This window comes from Peromyscus maniculatus, chromosome 11 (genome assembly GCF_049852395.1).
Source record: "Peromyscus maniculatus bairdii isolate BWxNUB_F1_BW_parent chromosome 11, HU_Pman_BW_mat_3.1, whole genome shotgun sequence".
NCBI lineage: Eukaryota > Metazoa > Chordata > Mammalia > Rodentia > Cricetidae > Peromyscus > Peromyscus maniculatus.
In genome coordinates, this window is record NC_134862.1 from 10523111 (window position 1) to 10539216 (window position 16106).

Here is a 16106-nt window from a genome sequence, read left to right on the forward strand (position 1 = left end):
AAACTCATGTGCACTTCCTCCATGTCTAGTGCTTCCTCCTTGTTGAATGTAGGCCAGATTTTATTTATTTTTGTTGTTGTTGTTGTTCTTTCGAGACAGGGTTCTCTGTATAGTTTTGGTGCCTGTCCTGGATCTCACTCAGTAGACCAGGCTGGCCTCAAACTCACAGAGATCTGCCTGACTCTACCTCCCGAGTGCTGGGATTAAAGGCGTGCATCACTGTTGCTCAGCATAGGCCATATGTTTAATTGAGGTTGATTTGTTCATGTGTAACCTTATATTCTCTTCCGTGTGTATTATAATTTTATGCTCCACAGTCTTTCTATTTTGAAGCCTTTGACTTTAGAAATCATATCTTGAATTGCCTGAATGTCATACACAATGCTTAGTCTAATTTGGGGCCCAACATAGACACTTACCTTTACATGACTGATATAAATATGTGTTGTACAGGTGAGTGATTTTAAAAGAGAAAAGATTTATGAGAAATGTGCTGAGTGAAAATAAATGGCAGTGGAATTCTAATGTAACCATAGACAAGGTAAAGTGTTGGATCAACTATGATGACTGATTTGGAAGTCAGCTAGAGTGATTATCACATTATGATTTAAAAAATCAGACTCTATGCTGATTATTAAAAATGACAGAAATTCCTCATTTTGATAACTATTTCTTAAACACTTTCTAAGTCCAACAAGTTTGGGAACTAACCATTCCACCAGCACAAACCATCTGCGAGAGACAGAAGTGTGAGGGTGGTGGGAAACAGTGAGAACTGGAGAGATGGTACAAGGACTAAGGGTGTGTCCTTTTCTTACAGAGGACCAGAATTCACTTCCCATCACTCATGTTGGTTTGTGCATAACTGCCTCTAACTCCAACTCCCAGAAATCCAACACATCCTCTGGCCTCTGCAGGTACCTTCATTACATGTATGGACACATTCACAGACAGATGATTGAAAAATAAAATAAATCTCCAATTAGTGTTTAAAAATGATAGTCTTCTCCTTTTGATGACTCAAGGAAATTCTATGAGGAGGGCTTCAATGGCGGGTTCTCTGTATTAGAATTGTTGGAGACCCAACTATAACTAGAGAAAGCAAGAGTCAGACAGATTTCATATCACAAGAACAACAACTCCTCCATATCTCAGAGGAGAAACATAGAAGTTGCAGCTGGTACAAGGCAGGCAACTTTGTGGATACACCTTCAGAAAAGATACAAGGGAACACAAACCCAGATATCCCTTCAGACACAGAAGTCAGAATTTCATTCTAATCCACGGCAGAGCAGAATAGAGGAAAGCAGGGGCCGAGGAGAGGGATTGTGTAAACTCTGGGGTGGAGATATGGCTCAGCGATATAGCACTTACTTAGCATGTACCAGGTCCAACTTCAAACCCCAGGGTCACAGAAAAGAAACCAAAACTAAATGAAGATGCTGGAACAATGGCTCAGCCTTTAAGAGCACTTGTGGCTCTTACAGAAGACCCAAGTTTGGTTCCCACTATGAACTCTAGGCAACTCACAACCACCTATTATTCCAGTTCTATGGATCCTAATGCCCTCTCTTGGTTTCTGATGGCACCTGCAGTCACATGCACATATCCATACACAGACACATACAAATAACATACAAATTAACTTAAAAGCAAACCTAAAAACAAATAGTAAACTTTTAAACATAAAAATAAAAGTTGCTCACCTGCTTCTTAGACACTATGTCCACCATCTTATGTGTGTGATCTACTATCTTCTTACAAAATATTACAGCTATTGTTGCTACCATAATATTTAGAGAAGAGAGAAAGCCCAGGCTCAATGTATAATAATATCCTGTCATTCGATTAGGTTATTACTAGTCTAGAACTGTCTACCTTGGTTTTCAAGCACACTTCATTTTTCATGCTACATTTTAAATAAAAAAACTAAAGGAAAACAGGTCTATTTCCTCTCTCTGTGTGTGTGTGTGTGTGTGTGTGCCTTCATGCATATGTCTGTAGGTACACATATTTGCAGAGGACAGAGGAGGACATTGTTTGTCTCCCTCTCACTCCACATGTCAGTCTCATTTTCTTCAAAGTCTTTCTGACCTGGGAGCTTGCAATTTTCTGTCTGGGCTAGCTGGTGAGCAAGACTCAGCAAGGATCCTTTGTCTCTGAAACCCCTCCTCCTGCCTTGGCCAGCACTGGGGTTACAGGTGTATGTGGCAGCATCCATCGGCTTTTCATTTGAGAGTTGCAGTTCCTAATAGTGGTGTGGTAAGCACTCTTCCCCTTGGAGCCATTTCCCCAGCCATCTTGTTCTCCATCTTTTGAGCATCCCTTAATGATATCATTAAGCAGAAAGTACCTATGAAGTGGACACTGGGGACTATGGACCTTTCCTCTGATAGCTCCTGAGCTTAGCCGTCCCTCATCTGCATACATTACACAGCTGTGTTTCCACTGGTGTCCCATTTAAACAACAGGCATCAAGGAATTCAACTGCTAGCAGAGAGAAAAATCTTGTTTCCTCTTCCAGCCACGATGACAGTGGCATCGGGGAGGCAGGAGCAAGGGGATGATTGCCAGAGTCTCCATCATTGCATTAGCTGCCAGCAGGAAATCTCAGCTGCTGCAAATTGACTTTGACAAGTACTCAGCTGACAGACTAATACACTCAGTTTCATGTTCTCCTATGACAGTGGATGGTTTTACTTCTCTTTTGTGTTCTGTACATATATTTACTTCTCCACATGTTCTATTTATCCTAGCATCTTAAAATTGAACGTTCCTACAACTATATCAACTGAGGATGGTTTACACGATCCTTTGAGAATTCATGGGACTTAATGTGGAGAGATTTAAGAGATACACACTGAATGAAAAGCTACAGACTCGATCCTTTCAACCAATTAATATTGGAAAATTTTTCTACATGGTGGTTAAAGGAAGCTTAGCGTATGCTCTGGGTCACATGATACTGTCTTTACCTCCATCAGGGTAGAGCTTGTAGGAGGAAGTGTCAATAAGATAAACCTTGCAACTCTATTCTTGAAATGTTCTTTTTTTTGCACAAATTTCTAAACCTGGTGCTAGTTTTAGAAAACATACACAGTCTAAGCCAGCGCTCCTGACCTCAAAGAGCAAGAAAAAGACAATTTAATTATGGTAACCTCATGTGCATATACGGTGAGGAGAGTGCTGAATAAAAAAGAGAAAGACAAAGTAAGACCAAGAAAGAAGTGGCCAAGTGGAAACAATACCAAGAGACAGGAAGGGGGAGAAGGCCTTGATATGATTGAGTAAGGACCAATGGATCAGATCTGCTCTGAAAAAGATTCAGAAGCCAGGGCCTGAAGGCCTCACTCACAGAGCCCAACAGCAGAGCTCTATGTATAAAGATAATAAGGGGCTGGAGAGATGGCTCAGAGGTTAAGAGCACTGCTTGCTCTTCCAAAGGTCCTGAGTTCAATTCCCAGCAACCACATGGTGGCTCACAACCATCTGTAATGAGATCTGGCGCCTTCTTCTGTGTACATAATAAATAAATAAATCTTAAAAAAAAAAAAAAAAAAAAAAGATAATAAGGATGGAGTGGGGAGCTGGTTCATTTAGTGGAGTGCATGCTCTATGAGCATGGTGGCCTGAGTTTGATTCCCAGAGCCCCCACAAAAGGAGTTGTGCTGGTAGAGGCCATTATAACCCTAGCCCTGGGGAGGCAGAGACATGTGGACCCCTCCCAGTCCCTGGCCAGGCAGACCAGTCTGTTGACCATTTCCTGTCACAAAGAAGGTAGATGGCTCCTAAGGATTGGAACCTGAAGTCCCCAGATGTAGTGGGTAGCCATTCCAGCTTTGATCTGAAAGTTCCAACCCCCATTGAGGCTTCGGTAACTGTCAGACCTACAAGGCGGGGCCGAGAGAGGACCCTGAAGACCCGAGATCTGGATGTGCCGGCTTCTCTTGGTTCCTGGACCCTGGACGCTAGAGGTAGACTGAGCAGAGTTCTCCAGAGAACACGGCCAGACTGCGCTACCCTTTCCCAGACCCTGTTACCTATCTCTTCACTTGTAAGTTACCACACAAAATAAACCTCCCTTTTAACTACTTGGAGTGGCCTTAATAATTTCACTAATACCCAGCCTCCAAATAGATGCTCTCACCTACATATACATGTACACATACATATGTACATAAAATTTTCAGTTAATGAAGATTCTGAACAATTTGAAACAACACAGTGATATAATCAAAACAACTTTAAGGAAACCACAGAAATATAACTTAAAATTTACCCCGGGGGCTAGAATACAGCAAAATAATTTCTGTGCAAGCACAAGGGCCTTGGTTCAGATTCCCAGAACCAACTAAATATGGGCATAGCCATCCTCAGGTATGTGTGCAAATAACCTAAGCCATGAGGATGTGGAGACAGAGAGATCCTATGGACTTGTGGGCCATCTAGTCTATACAAAAGAGTGAACTCTAGGGTCAATGAGAGACTCTGTCTCAAAAAAGAAGATGGAGAGGGGCTGCTGAAGACACCCAAACTCAATCTCTCAAACTCAAACTCACACTCTCACACAGACACACAAACACAGACACACAAACACACACTGTTAATTTACCATAAACAATGGATCTTACCTAGAGCATGATGTAGCCAACCTCTTCTTAAAAGAGACTGCACTATTCAGGCTTTTGTCCTACTTGGTTTTGTAACTGAATGCCCTTGGATCTACATTCTGAACTGTTCTCTATCTCATCCCTTGCCTTTGTATGAAAAAGAATACTTGTTCTCAAGGCTGCAATGTGGATAAAATGAATTAAATGCAGCAGGAACCACAGGGAGGGCTATGATCTGACTTGTCAGGGAGATTTCACGCCCACTGACTCATGAATTTATCTCAACAGCAATAGGGGCGGATTCTATTACTTCTCCCTTGAATGAGGCACCAGCAAGGCTCCAATTAGTAGAATAACTTGACACAGGTCACAGAGATGATGTGTTAGAGAACTTCAGCATGTGGAGAAATATGCATCTTTTCTCTGAACTACAATCAAGATAACTTCACATCATTCAAAGTGAACAAGCTGGCATTTGTTGACTTGATGGACAATGTAATCAAAGAAGTCAGTCAGTTTAAAATGAAACTGATAAAATATTGATCAGTAACAACACATCTTTTTACTGCTTAGTACTCTTTGATTTTCCCTTCTCTGGTTGAAAATCCCCATGATTCACATCTGTGGACTGTTTCCACAGATATCTGTAACTCTTAGAACAACAAGCCTTTTACCGGGTGGTGGTGGTGCACATCTTTAATCCCAGCACTTGGAAGGCAGAGGCAGGAGGATCTCTGTGAGTTTGAGGCCAGCCTGGTCTACAGAGCAAATTCTAGGACAGGCTCCAAAAGCTACACAGAGAAACCCTGTCTTGAAAAACAAAACAAAAAAACAAAACTAAAAAGAAAAAGAAAAAAAAGGAAGAAAGAAGGAAAGGAAGGAAGAAAAATAAGTGTTTTGTTTGGTCTCTTTGCTTTTAAGGGATACCAGAGAGAATACTGCCAGAGAATCTCCAGTGTTTTCTGAACCATAGACAAGGAATGGACTATGAGAGTTATGTAGATATTATTCTGGGCAAGGACATCAGAAAATGGTTTATATAAGAATTGGAAAGTAGGGGCTGGGGAAATGGCTCACTGAGTAAAAGTGCTTCTTGTAAAACATAAGGATTTGTATTTAAATCTCCAGCACCCATATAAAAAGCCAGGCATAGCACACATGCACCTACACCTTCATCAATGGAGCAGAGACAAAAGGATCTCCGAAGCATACTGATTGCCAGCTTAGATCTAAGTCCAGTGAGAGACCTTGTCTCAGAGGAATAATGTGGAAAGTGATGGAGCAAAACATGAGAAATCCTTCTTTGGAGTGTGCACTCACACACATATGTACAGATGTCAGACATTAGCACACAGAGAGAATGAAAAAGAAAGTGAAGTGGACAGTATGAATGTGACATAGAACAGTGAGTCATTATGTCATGTTTCCAGAGAGAGTTAAGAGTCTTTCTTAGTAAAAACCAATTCATAGCCTAATGTATATTCTTGAAGAATCATAGGGCACAAGAAGTCAGCGAGTTCCCTGAGATCATATGTGCCAGTGATGATCTGAACTGTGCCTGGGATTCTCCCACTGATGACCACACTATGCCAAACCCTCATCTGCACTGGAAAATTTATGAAAGCTGCTCCAATAGCCAGAGGGTGTGGTCATCTGGGAATGTGTGAAACATTAATGCTCTAATATCCATAGGATGTAGTTGTCTGGGAATATGTCAATCATTAGTTGTCTATTCCATGTTAAATATACAGGAAGTTTGATGAACTTGAGTCTACAATACATAATCAATGGAATTTAACATGGAAATATCAGATACTAGCTATTGTGTTACTTTCTTTCTGTGCATTTCTATTTCTATTCCAAAAAGTCTGTGTAGAGGATTGTGCTAGAAGGAAGGAATGGAAACTAGGTGAAGTTAGATTATTTAATGAAAAATGCCACCTCTAACCTTCATCTGTCTGAGTCCAAAGGGATGATAGACCTCACATATTGTGTTCAATATGGATATATCTTCCAGATCACTTCTTTTTATGTCTTTAAAGGAGAATATGTATATGAGAGTATACCAATGGTGTGTGTGTCTTTGCGCTTGTGTGTCTGTGAGTCTGTATGTAATGTGTACGTAGACATCATGGCACACATGAGGAGGTTACACAACAACCTCCATTTTCGTCCTTAACCTTCCATCTTATTTGAGACAGCATATCTTTGCTGTTTTTCTGCTGTGTGCAGTAGGTGACCTGGTCTGTGAGCTTCCAGAAAGTTCCTGTCTCTGCCTCTTATCTTTCATCTGGTTTTATGTGAGTTCTAGGGATTCAAACCTATGGAACTTGTCCACTAGCCTAGATTAGTTCTCAGTTATGAGGCACCCAGAAAATTTGCCTTTCTCTGACAAGTAGTCTTCTTTTTTTTTTTTTTTTTTTTTGGTTTTTTCGAGACAGGGTTTCTCTGTGTAGCTTTGCGCCTTTCCTGGAGCTCACTTGGTAGCCCAGGCTGGCCTCGAACTCACAGAGATCCGCCTACCTCTGCCTCCCAAGTGCTGGGATTAAAGGCGTGCGCCACCACGCCCGGCTGACAAGTAGTCTTCTATTGATTGAAATATATGAGAACAAATATTCACAGTTCTTGCTCAATGTTCACAGTAAACATCAACATACTCCAAATGATGTGACATCAACAACTGACTTGCTTTCAGTTAATTCTCATCTTTAAATTTAGGGTGCTTTCTTGCTTCTGTGAGCCAACATTTATGATTACATTTCTCGGATGCTAATTCAATGTATTCATTTGAAGCTAACTTTCTTGTTACTTCAACAAAATAGAACATAAGATGGGGGGAGGAGGAGGAGGGAGATGTACAGAGAAAGAGGAAGGAAAGAGCAAAAGGAACAAATTAACACGCAGGAGATGATGTGGGAAACCAGAAAATGAGTGTGATGTCTTCAAAAGGGAGAGAGTCCTTCCCAGGTGAATACCCTGCCTTGCTGCTTCCAGTCTTTAATAAGAAACATGGCATAGATGTTGTTGGTAAATCTTGCTGTGATCCATATAATAATTAGCATCATTCTTCCTTCTTTGTAGAAATGTTTTAATGAGAAAAATTCTTTTAATTCACTTGGCACTGAATTTAAATTCTGCTTCCTTTAGTTTTGCAGCTTTAAACATTTTCCCATGTAAACAACATTTATGTTTATTTATTGTCTACCATGGTAGAAAAATGCGTAAGAGGAGCCGAGGAAGCCAGAGCTCCAAACAGGTCTGACCAGGCCATGTACAGTTTTCATGGACAAAGAAGTAGTGTTTCTGGACAAGATATTTGTATATATGAAGTTGCAGACTGGGGAGAGGCTCCACAGTTTAACTTGCTCAGACGTTAAGTTGCAGGATTTTAGGAGTCTCAGGATATGAGTTGTCCCCTTAACTGGATTTTTGCTCTCTGAGATTTTTGTTGCTTAATAACAGTCTTGAAAAAGTTACATGAAAAATTCAAGAAACAATCAGTTTACATGTTTTAAATAAATTTATTACAGTGCATTGTCATAATTATTTTACCTTTCCCCCTAATTGTCATAGTCCCTTCCTGAGCCTATTTTGTAAATTTGACTTTACAGGTATCATTCCCTCCTAGCAGGAATGACGATATTTCACAGGGACCTTCATGCCCCTCCTTTCCCTATCCGACCAACAGAGAGAACGGTCCCCAAGAAACCGAGATTTCTACAGGAATTTCATTCTGCAAGACAGAAAGGGCCAAAGGCTTGAACAAGTCCGTGTCTCCAGTACAGAGAAGTCACACTGTGCTGACAATTCATCAAACCTCCCTGAAGGAGAGACTGAGGGAGGGGTAAGGGTGAGGGCCATACCTTGACCAGGACAGCTCAGCTGTGCATACTTCCTGTTCTCTACTCAAACCTGCACCTCATGTCAGGACCCTGAAGAAGGGCTTCTGGGTCACAAGTTTGACTATACCGTCAGAACTGTATTTTCTAAAAGAGATTGATAATAAAACAAGCACAAACATCAAAAATACCAGCAAGTTTGTTCCCAGCATTAAAGTGAAAACAACCTATGATTGTGCTTGAGTTGCCCTGCCCAGCAGGGTGTTCCTAATCAGTTTAGCCCCTGCTCACTCTGCCCACACTTCCAGCAGTCATTGACCACTTCCTATTGGATTCCTGCTAGGCTAGATGCCTGGGAGCTTTGCCGTGTGAAGACCAGACTTCAAGCTATTCAACCTTTGCATGATTGTTCTTTCTTGTATATTATTAAAAGACCAGCCTTAAGAATATACTTCCTAGGGGCTCAGCAGACAAATGAAAGGCAAGAACTTTTTTCACCTAGAAATTCGTCTAAGTACACCATGTTCTTTGTCCATCTACTTTATTCCTCTGGGATAAAATCCTATCTACACAGCTAGAGTGCTGTACTCAAGCCTAGTTCCTTTCTTGCCTGATTTGTCTCTGCCTTTATCTGTTGTCCCCTCTAAGTTCTAGCTTAATTCTCTCATCTTAGTTCTGCTTCATCTAGGTGTGGAACCAAAATAAGACCAAAATGCTCTCACCCCTAAAGGCCTAAGACTGCTCCTTTTAGCTACAGGCCATAAGTTACTGGAACAGGCCAGAAGTTACTGAGACCAGTCAGTTCAGATTCCAGAAACCAGGAAGTGTAAAAGTACCAAGCCACAAGATAGTCACGAGGTAATGCCTGCCAGACTATGGAATGTCCTCTCCCTGGTTTCCAGGGTAACTGATCACAGAAATGCCTCCAGAGGGCAGCCAATGAGAAATGGTGGTGGGCAACCACTCCCTTAGAAGTAATTTCTAGAAGTCCCTAGAAGCGAGCCAATCAGAATTGTACCTGTACTAGCACCCCTAAATGATGTAACCTTGTGACTTTTCCCTTTAAAAACTGAGCTTGCAGACAGGTGGGCGCTTCCTCCAGCCTCCACTGCGTTGGATGTATTGGACGAAGTCCCTGCCTAGGCTTGTATTGCTTTTGGATATCCAGAATTAAACCTTGCTTTTGCATTCCGGCATGCTCGTCTTTGGTGGTCTCTCTGGGGGTCACAATCTGGGCACAACATAGGTACTTCTCATCTCTTGCTTACCTATCTAGTACTTTCTTGTCTGGCTCTTCCTCATCTTCCATCCTGATCTCCAGTTCTCTAGTCAAAAATCCTCTCCAGCCAAAATCTTCAATATCCTCTCTTTGCTCTCCTTATACCTCAGCTCCCCTCAAGTCTCTAGAGTATTCAGTTATAAACCTAAGCAATAGCAATCCTCACCCTCCAGCCAGGTAACCAGGCTTGAATTCTTATGGGGTCATAAAGGCAGATAAGAATTTTCCTCAGGCAGTGGCCTCAGGCTTTCTTTTACAACCCAAATGAGTGCTTTATGTGCTCAATCTACACTCCTAGAAGTGGTTAGGTAAGAAATTAGGAGTCTATTAGTAAGGCTGTAAGAAAGGAGGGTCTCACCGTAATTTGCACAAGAAATAAAGCTATCCTCCTGAGCTAGGAGACAGGTAGGTGTTGTTTCATTTGGCCTTGGATACTTGATAGGTATTTTAGATAAATAAACTGTTAGGAGTTCTTGGAAGCACACATAGTGTTACAGAAAATCACTGTAGAAACCACCTAATATATATACAGAAGCTAAAATATCACCAAGACTTCTTAAGCCATGGCTTGACCTTTGAGAAGTCCTTGACTTTTTCAAGTAGTAGCTTTTGTGATAGTAGCTGAATTCCATTACATTTTTCTGAGGCTTGTAGCAATTCTGCTAGAAGTTTGGTCTTTGAAAATACTTTCATTGCATGTATTTATTTATTTACTTATCGTGTGTGTGTGTGTGTGTGTGTGTGTGTGTGTGTGTGTGTGTGTGTGATTAAGAGAGCCAGAGGTCATAAAACAACTTATAGAAATCAGTTATCTCCTTTCCCCATGTGGGTCTTGGAGGTCAAATTCAGGTCATCATGCTTGACCAACCAAGAGCCTTTACTAGTATGTAAAGTTATCCTGTTGACTCCTTTTTATTTGGCTCCTTTTCATCCTTCACATCTCTTTTGAAGCCTCCATTATTCTGAAATGCCTTCCCTTTCCTAGGGAAAGCACTTGCAGCCTAGTAAAAGAGCATCATGGTGTGTGCAGTATCACAATCTCACTCATGTTTTTCAAGCATCTGTCAAGGATCAGATATCTACTATATGTTTTGGAATAGATCAGTGTTGGAGAGAGATGGGTTGTTTCATTAGAAAAGAGCTTGCTCTACAGACATGAGGACCTGAATTCAATCTCCAGCACTCTGTGAAAAGTAGATGTGGGGTGTGGGCAGCTAATACCAGTGCTGGGGAGGAAGAAGACAGGGGGATCCCTGGAGCTTACTGGCTTCCTAGTCTAGGAGAAATTAGTGAACCTGAGATTCAGTAAGAGACTCTGTCTCAAAATATAGTTGAAGTAGACTCAGACATCAACAGTGTTGAGTTTTCTTCATGTGCGTGCTCACACACACACACACACACACACACACACACACACACACACACACACAGAGTTCTTCCTTCTCTTCTGCTTCTTTGTTCTTGCCTTTTCTCCACTTCATCCTGTCCCCTCCTCCTTCCTCTCCCCCTTCTTGCTCCTCTTTTTCCTTCCTTCTTTTATCTTCCTCTCATTCCCCTTCTTTCCTTCTGTTCCCCCTTCCACTCATTTTGCTCCTTCTCATCCTCCTCTTCTTTTTTCTTGTCCTCTTAAAGTTACAAACAATCTGCTATTGGCATTGAGAGTAAAGAATGCCAGTCTTGATAACTCATATAATAAATTCAATATATGAGTTAAACCTGAGATAAAGATATAAAAGATACTTTGAAGTAGATCTTTTTATTGCCAGAATTTCCTCACCATGTACAATCATCCAAATGTGACTAAGAGGACTGTTTACCTATAGAGGAACTAGCAAAGCTTCCCTGCTCTGTGATGACCATTAAGTCTGAGAGCCAGATAGCTGGATGTGCTCCCAGTCGATATCTGTCTATTGACTGCCCAAAGCGAGCAGCATTCCATCAGACTTGAGAGAAGAAAGCTGACATCCTTTTGTAAAGCTGAAAAATGACCTGAAAGACTTTGTAAGGATGTCAGCGATTTACAATGTGAAGAGATTAGATGAGCCTGAGACATGGTAGAGAGACCCTGAATGTGCCCCTGCGAATGTTACCAGACAGAAGTTAAACAGATCAAGGACGGCCAGTCAATAGGAGGCAGACGGAGGCTGCCATGCAACTGCCCTGTCACTTAGCAAGCCAGCTCAGTATGTAGCAATTATTAAACACATGACTACTGAAGCCAGAAGTGCTTGAAGGAGCATGTGTTGAATGATAAAGGACAACTTTATGGGACACGCATTCTACTGTCACACCAGTTATAGGAAAAAAAAAATGTCTGAGACTCCCCAAGAGTGCAAATGATAATCTCCATTTCAATACCCAAATGCTTGGCAGAAGACATGGTAATAGTTTGATCTGTTAAGTAATATGACAGAGAGGGCAAAATAAAGCCACAGAAAAGGTCTGTGAAGTATACATTAAGCTAAGACTTTTGGAAAGTCGGAAGTATGATGTCAAATCTTTCGCACATGCCCTTTGACCCTGCACCATTTCTGAAGAGTAATTATGCAAATAATAATCTCCTGGGGTTGGAAGAAAGCTCAGTCAGAAGCACTTGCTGTGTGCAAGCATGAGACCCTGATCTGGTCCTGAGAATTCATGCCCACGCTAAGCAACAGTGCTGTGTGACTACAATCCCAGAGCTAGGTGGTAGACAAGCAGATCCTGGGGACTTGCTAACCAGCCATTGCAGCCAAAACAGTGAGCTCCAGGTTGGGTGAGAGGCCCCATCTCAGAAAAGAAAAAAAAAAAAAAAAAACTAAGGAGGAAGAAACTGACAGCCCCTGGCCTCCACATACACCAGTACAAGCGAGTACATACGCACACACATACATATACACACATACAATATCACAGAAAGAAACCACAGCTCGTGGACCATGCTATGCATCTTTGATTCTTCGGTTCCAAACCTAATGGCTCTCATCACCCCTCCTGTCATTAGACTCCCTTTCTCCCAGAATGCTTCATTGCTACTTTCATGTCACCTGTATGTATGACTTGATGCATCTAATGCAACCTAGGACCTGCAAGTGAGACAAAATGCCTTGAAAACTGAATACTAGACCAACCAGGTAACTCAGCTACACCACTCATAGGTATTTACCCAAAGAACCCCAAGTCAGTTTTTCACAAACATGTGCACATCAGTATTGTTTGTAGCACTTTTCGCAGTAGCAAAATCATGGAACCTTCCTAGGTGTCTGCCAACAGCGGAACTGATAATGAAAATGTAGTTGATACACATGGTAAAATTCTTTTCTGTCCTGAACAAGGACGAAATTGCACCAACTATAGGAAAATGGATATAGCCCCTTTTCATGTCTGAATCCAGCCCCCTTCTCCTGCCTCATTACTCTTTTTCACCAGGGTCCTCCGCCAGCCCCTGGGATTCTGCAGAGGTTCTCCACAGGACACCATTACACCTGGGGATCCAACTTGCTCCTTTACTCCTTTTCTTTTCTTTTCTTTTCTTTTCTTTTCTTTTCTTTTCTTTTCTTTTCTTTTCTTTTCTTTTCTTTTCTTTTCTTTTCTTTTCTTTTCTGTTTTCCTTCTACAACTGGGACAAGATCAGCACAGACCTTCAGACTGAAGCTTTCCAAATGCCCAGGATTGACAGGTAGTCATCAAGACTTATCACCAATACTCTGGTTCTATAGTGTCACTTCCTGTGGTCTGAATGCATTTTGCCTCCTGTTGGGGGTGACACAAGGGTATGTGGCCAATGGAATGTGAGAAGTAACCCTCAACCACTTTTTCAATAGAAGCCTTTGAATCACAACACAGTTTTGTTTCCTCACCGTGGGGTTCCTTCCTTAGCCATGGCAACATTCAGATGAGGTGACTTCTACCATAAGGAGGACAATGAGGAAAAAAGCAGGCTGATGTCTGAGGGACTTGTGGTCTACCTACATTGTCGTTTGAATGTGAAGTGTCTCCCATAGGTTCACATTTGAACAGTTGTTCCCTGACTTTGGGGGCTGTTTGGGAAGATTGCAGAACCTTTAGGAGGTAGAACCTCACTGGAGGAAATGGGTCTCTGGGGGTGGTACTTGAAGCTGTATAGCTTTACCCCATTTCCTGTTCACTCTGCTTCCTGAGTGTGGATACAAAGTGACCTTTCAGGATTTCTATTCTTTCTACCATACTTTCCCCAGGTGTTGCCACATCTTCCTCATTCATGATAGACTGAGCCTTTCTCCCTCAAGTTGCTTTGGTCAGTGTTTTTATCATAGCAACAGGAAAGTAACTAAGACCTAGTACTTGCCACTTGTTATTTGCACCAGTGATACATGTTAGTAACTTGTTGCAACAGTACAACGTAAGCCATCAAGACAACACCATTTGTTCCACAGCTCCTAATGTACTTATATCACCATATTATCTTCTTTTTTAGCGTATATCCAAGTTCACTGTTTGTCCTAATCGCATAAACTCCACAGAGACATGTCTAATGTCCTTGCATTTTCCTGGCCTGCTTTAGTATTTGGATATAACATCCTATTGGAAAGTTCATGCTAGAGGAATAAGCAGTGTCCGCACTATGTTGAATGGTTGGGGTCCCCACACTGCATTCCTTGAGCTGTGCCCACACACTGTGGGTGTACGGTGTGTACTCACAGTCATGACAGGTGGCGCCTGTGTAACCAGTTTCACTACAGTTGCAGTCGAAGGTAGTCCAGGATTGGGCACAGTGTCCTCCATGTTCACAGTAGTTTGGCAAACACCTAATGGGAGATAATGCATAATAAACGAGATAAACCAAGACGATTAGAACACAGAGGCAAGCAAAAACTTTGGGAGCCACAGTGGGAATCAGATCTGCTCAAGTCTTGTAACTGTCAGAATTAAATGATACAATAACCATATGGATCTGCCTGCATTTGTGGGTAGTGGGGATCTCAGAGCTGAATTCTGCCTTTAGTTAGAGCTTCAGCACTATTGCAGAGAGTTAAACAGAAGTGAAGCACTCTGTAAAATGCTGTGTTTATTGTGGCACACAGTGCAGAAGGCTTATTCCTTTACATGTGAGAGTATGGCGGCCTTTGAAAGGAAAGGGAAAAAAGTAACAGTCCTGGAGATGACTGTCTGTGCTTCTCTCTGGGGATGGCAGGAAGCTACCTCAACCTACAGACACAGAACATAGTTTAAAGATTAATGCCTCCCCTAATTAACATGCAAGAAAATTCTACCTTTTCAGAAAGTGCCAAAGTCATCCTGAAGATGTTTACTAGTTAAGACAAACCAATATAGTGTCCTTATAACAAAATCTGAGTAAGACACATCACCTTCCAACCTTCCACGCACCCCCACTCACCCCTCCTAAAAAGTGTGGGAACGGCACTGTTTTGAACACCCTTGGCCGGCACTCCTCTCATCTTTTATATCCTGCCATTACCTTGCTTCCAAGCATCTCCTTTTTATTTATTTTTATTTTTTCCCATGTTATAGGTAGGAGTACTCTCCTACATCTTTGAATGTGTACTACATGCATGTGTTCCTAATGCTGAAGGAGGCCTGGAAAGGGTATTGGATACTATGTAAGTAAAGTTACAGACGGTTGTATCCCACCATATAAGTGTTGGGAACTGAACCAACGTCTTCTACAAGAACAGCAAGTACTTCGAACAGCTGAGGCAACTCTCCAACCCAACTTCTGAACATCTCTTACCCTGAGCTCACCTTCCCAAGGCTCCCATGAGGCTGCTTTGTTCATGCCCGTTCACTATATCTTACCTGCCCCCATGCAGATTCAAAAAGGTCCCAGTTATTATGTGCCTGTTCCTGGCAGCCAATGAAGTGTTTATTTTTAAATATTCTTTTTACATTTGTTTATTTATGTACTTATTTAGTGGGTGTAAATGTGGTGGCAAGGGGCACATGCCATGGAGGATGTGTAGAGGTCAGAGGACAACTTGAAAGAGTCAGTTCTCTCCTTCCACCATGTGGGTCTCTAGTATTGAACTCAAGACGTCAACCTTGACAGCCAGCACCTTTACCACATGACTTTTCTGCTGCCTCAACAATGCGTTTATTGCTTTAACAACAGAAAGATAAGCAATGTCTTTTCTATGACCTCTTTTTTTTTTCTTTTTTGTTTTTCAAGACAGGGTTTCTCTGTGTAGTTTTGATGCCTATCCTGGAGCTTGCTCTGTAGACCAGGCTGGACTGGAACTCACAGAGATCCACCTGCCCCTGCCTCCCAAGTGCTGGGATTAAAAGCATGCACCACCATTGCCTGGCTCTTTTAGTTATGATGCCAAGAAAATTGCAAATAGCCTGATTTTCGTGGTTTATACTAAGGAACACAAAATCCTAACATCTGTTATGATCATAACT

At 41.8% G+C, this 16106-nt stretch overlaps 1 protein-coding gene across 1 annotated transcript in view; it reads right to left on the reverse strand.

Annotated features, from left to right (window-relative positions):
- LOC102910446 (contactin-associated protein like 5-1) overlaps positions 1–16106 on the reverse strand; it is a 925656-nt gene that overhangs the window by 330272 nt on the left and 579278 nt on the right. Inside the window, exon 11 of the mRNA XM_076547182.1 lies at positions 14388–14494. Coding sequence (XP_076403297.1) covers positions 14388–14494 — 107 coding nt within the window. The remainder of the gene's footprint in view (positions 1–14387; positions 14495–16106) is intronic.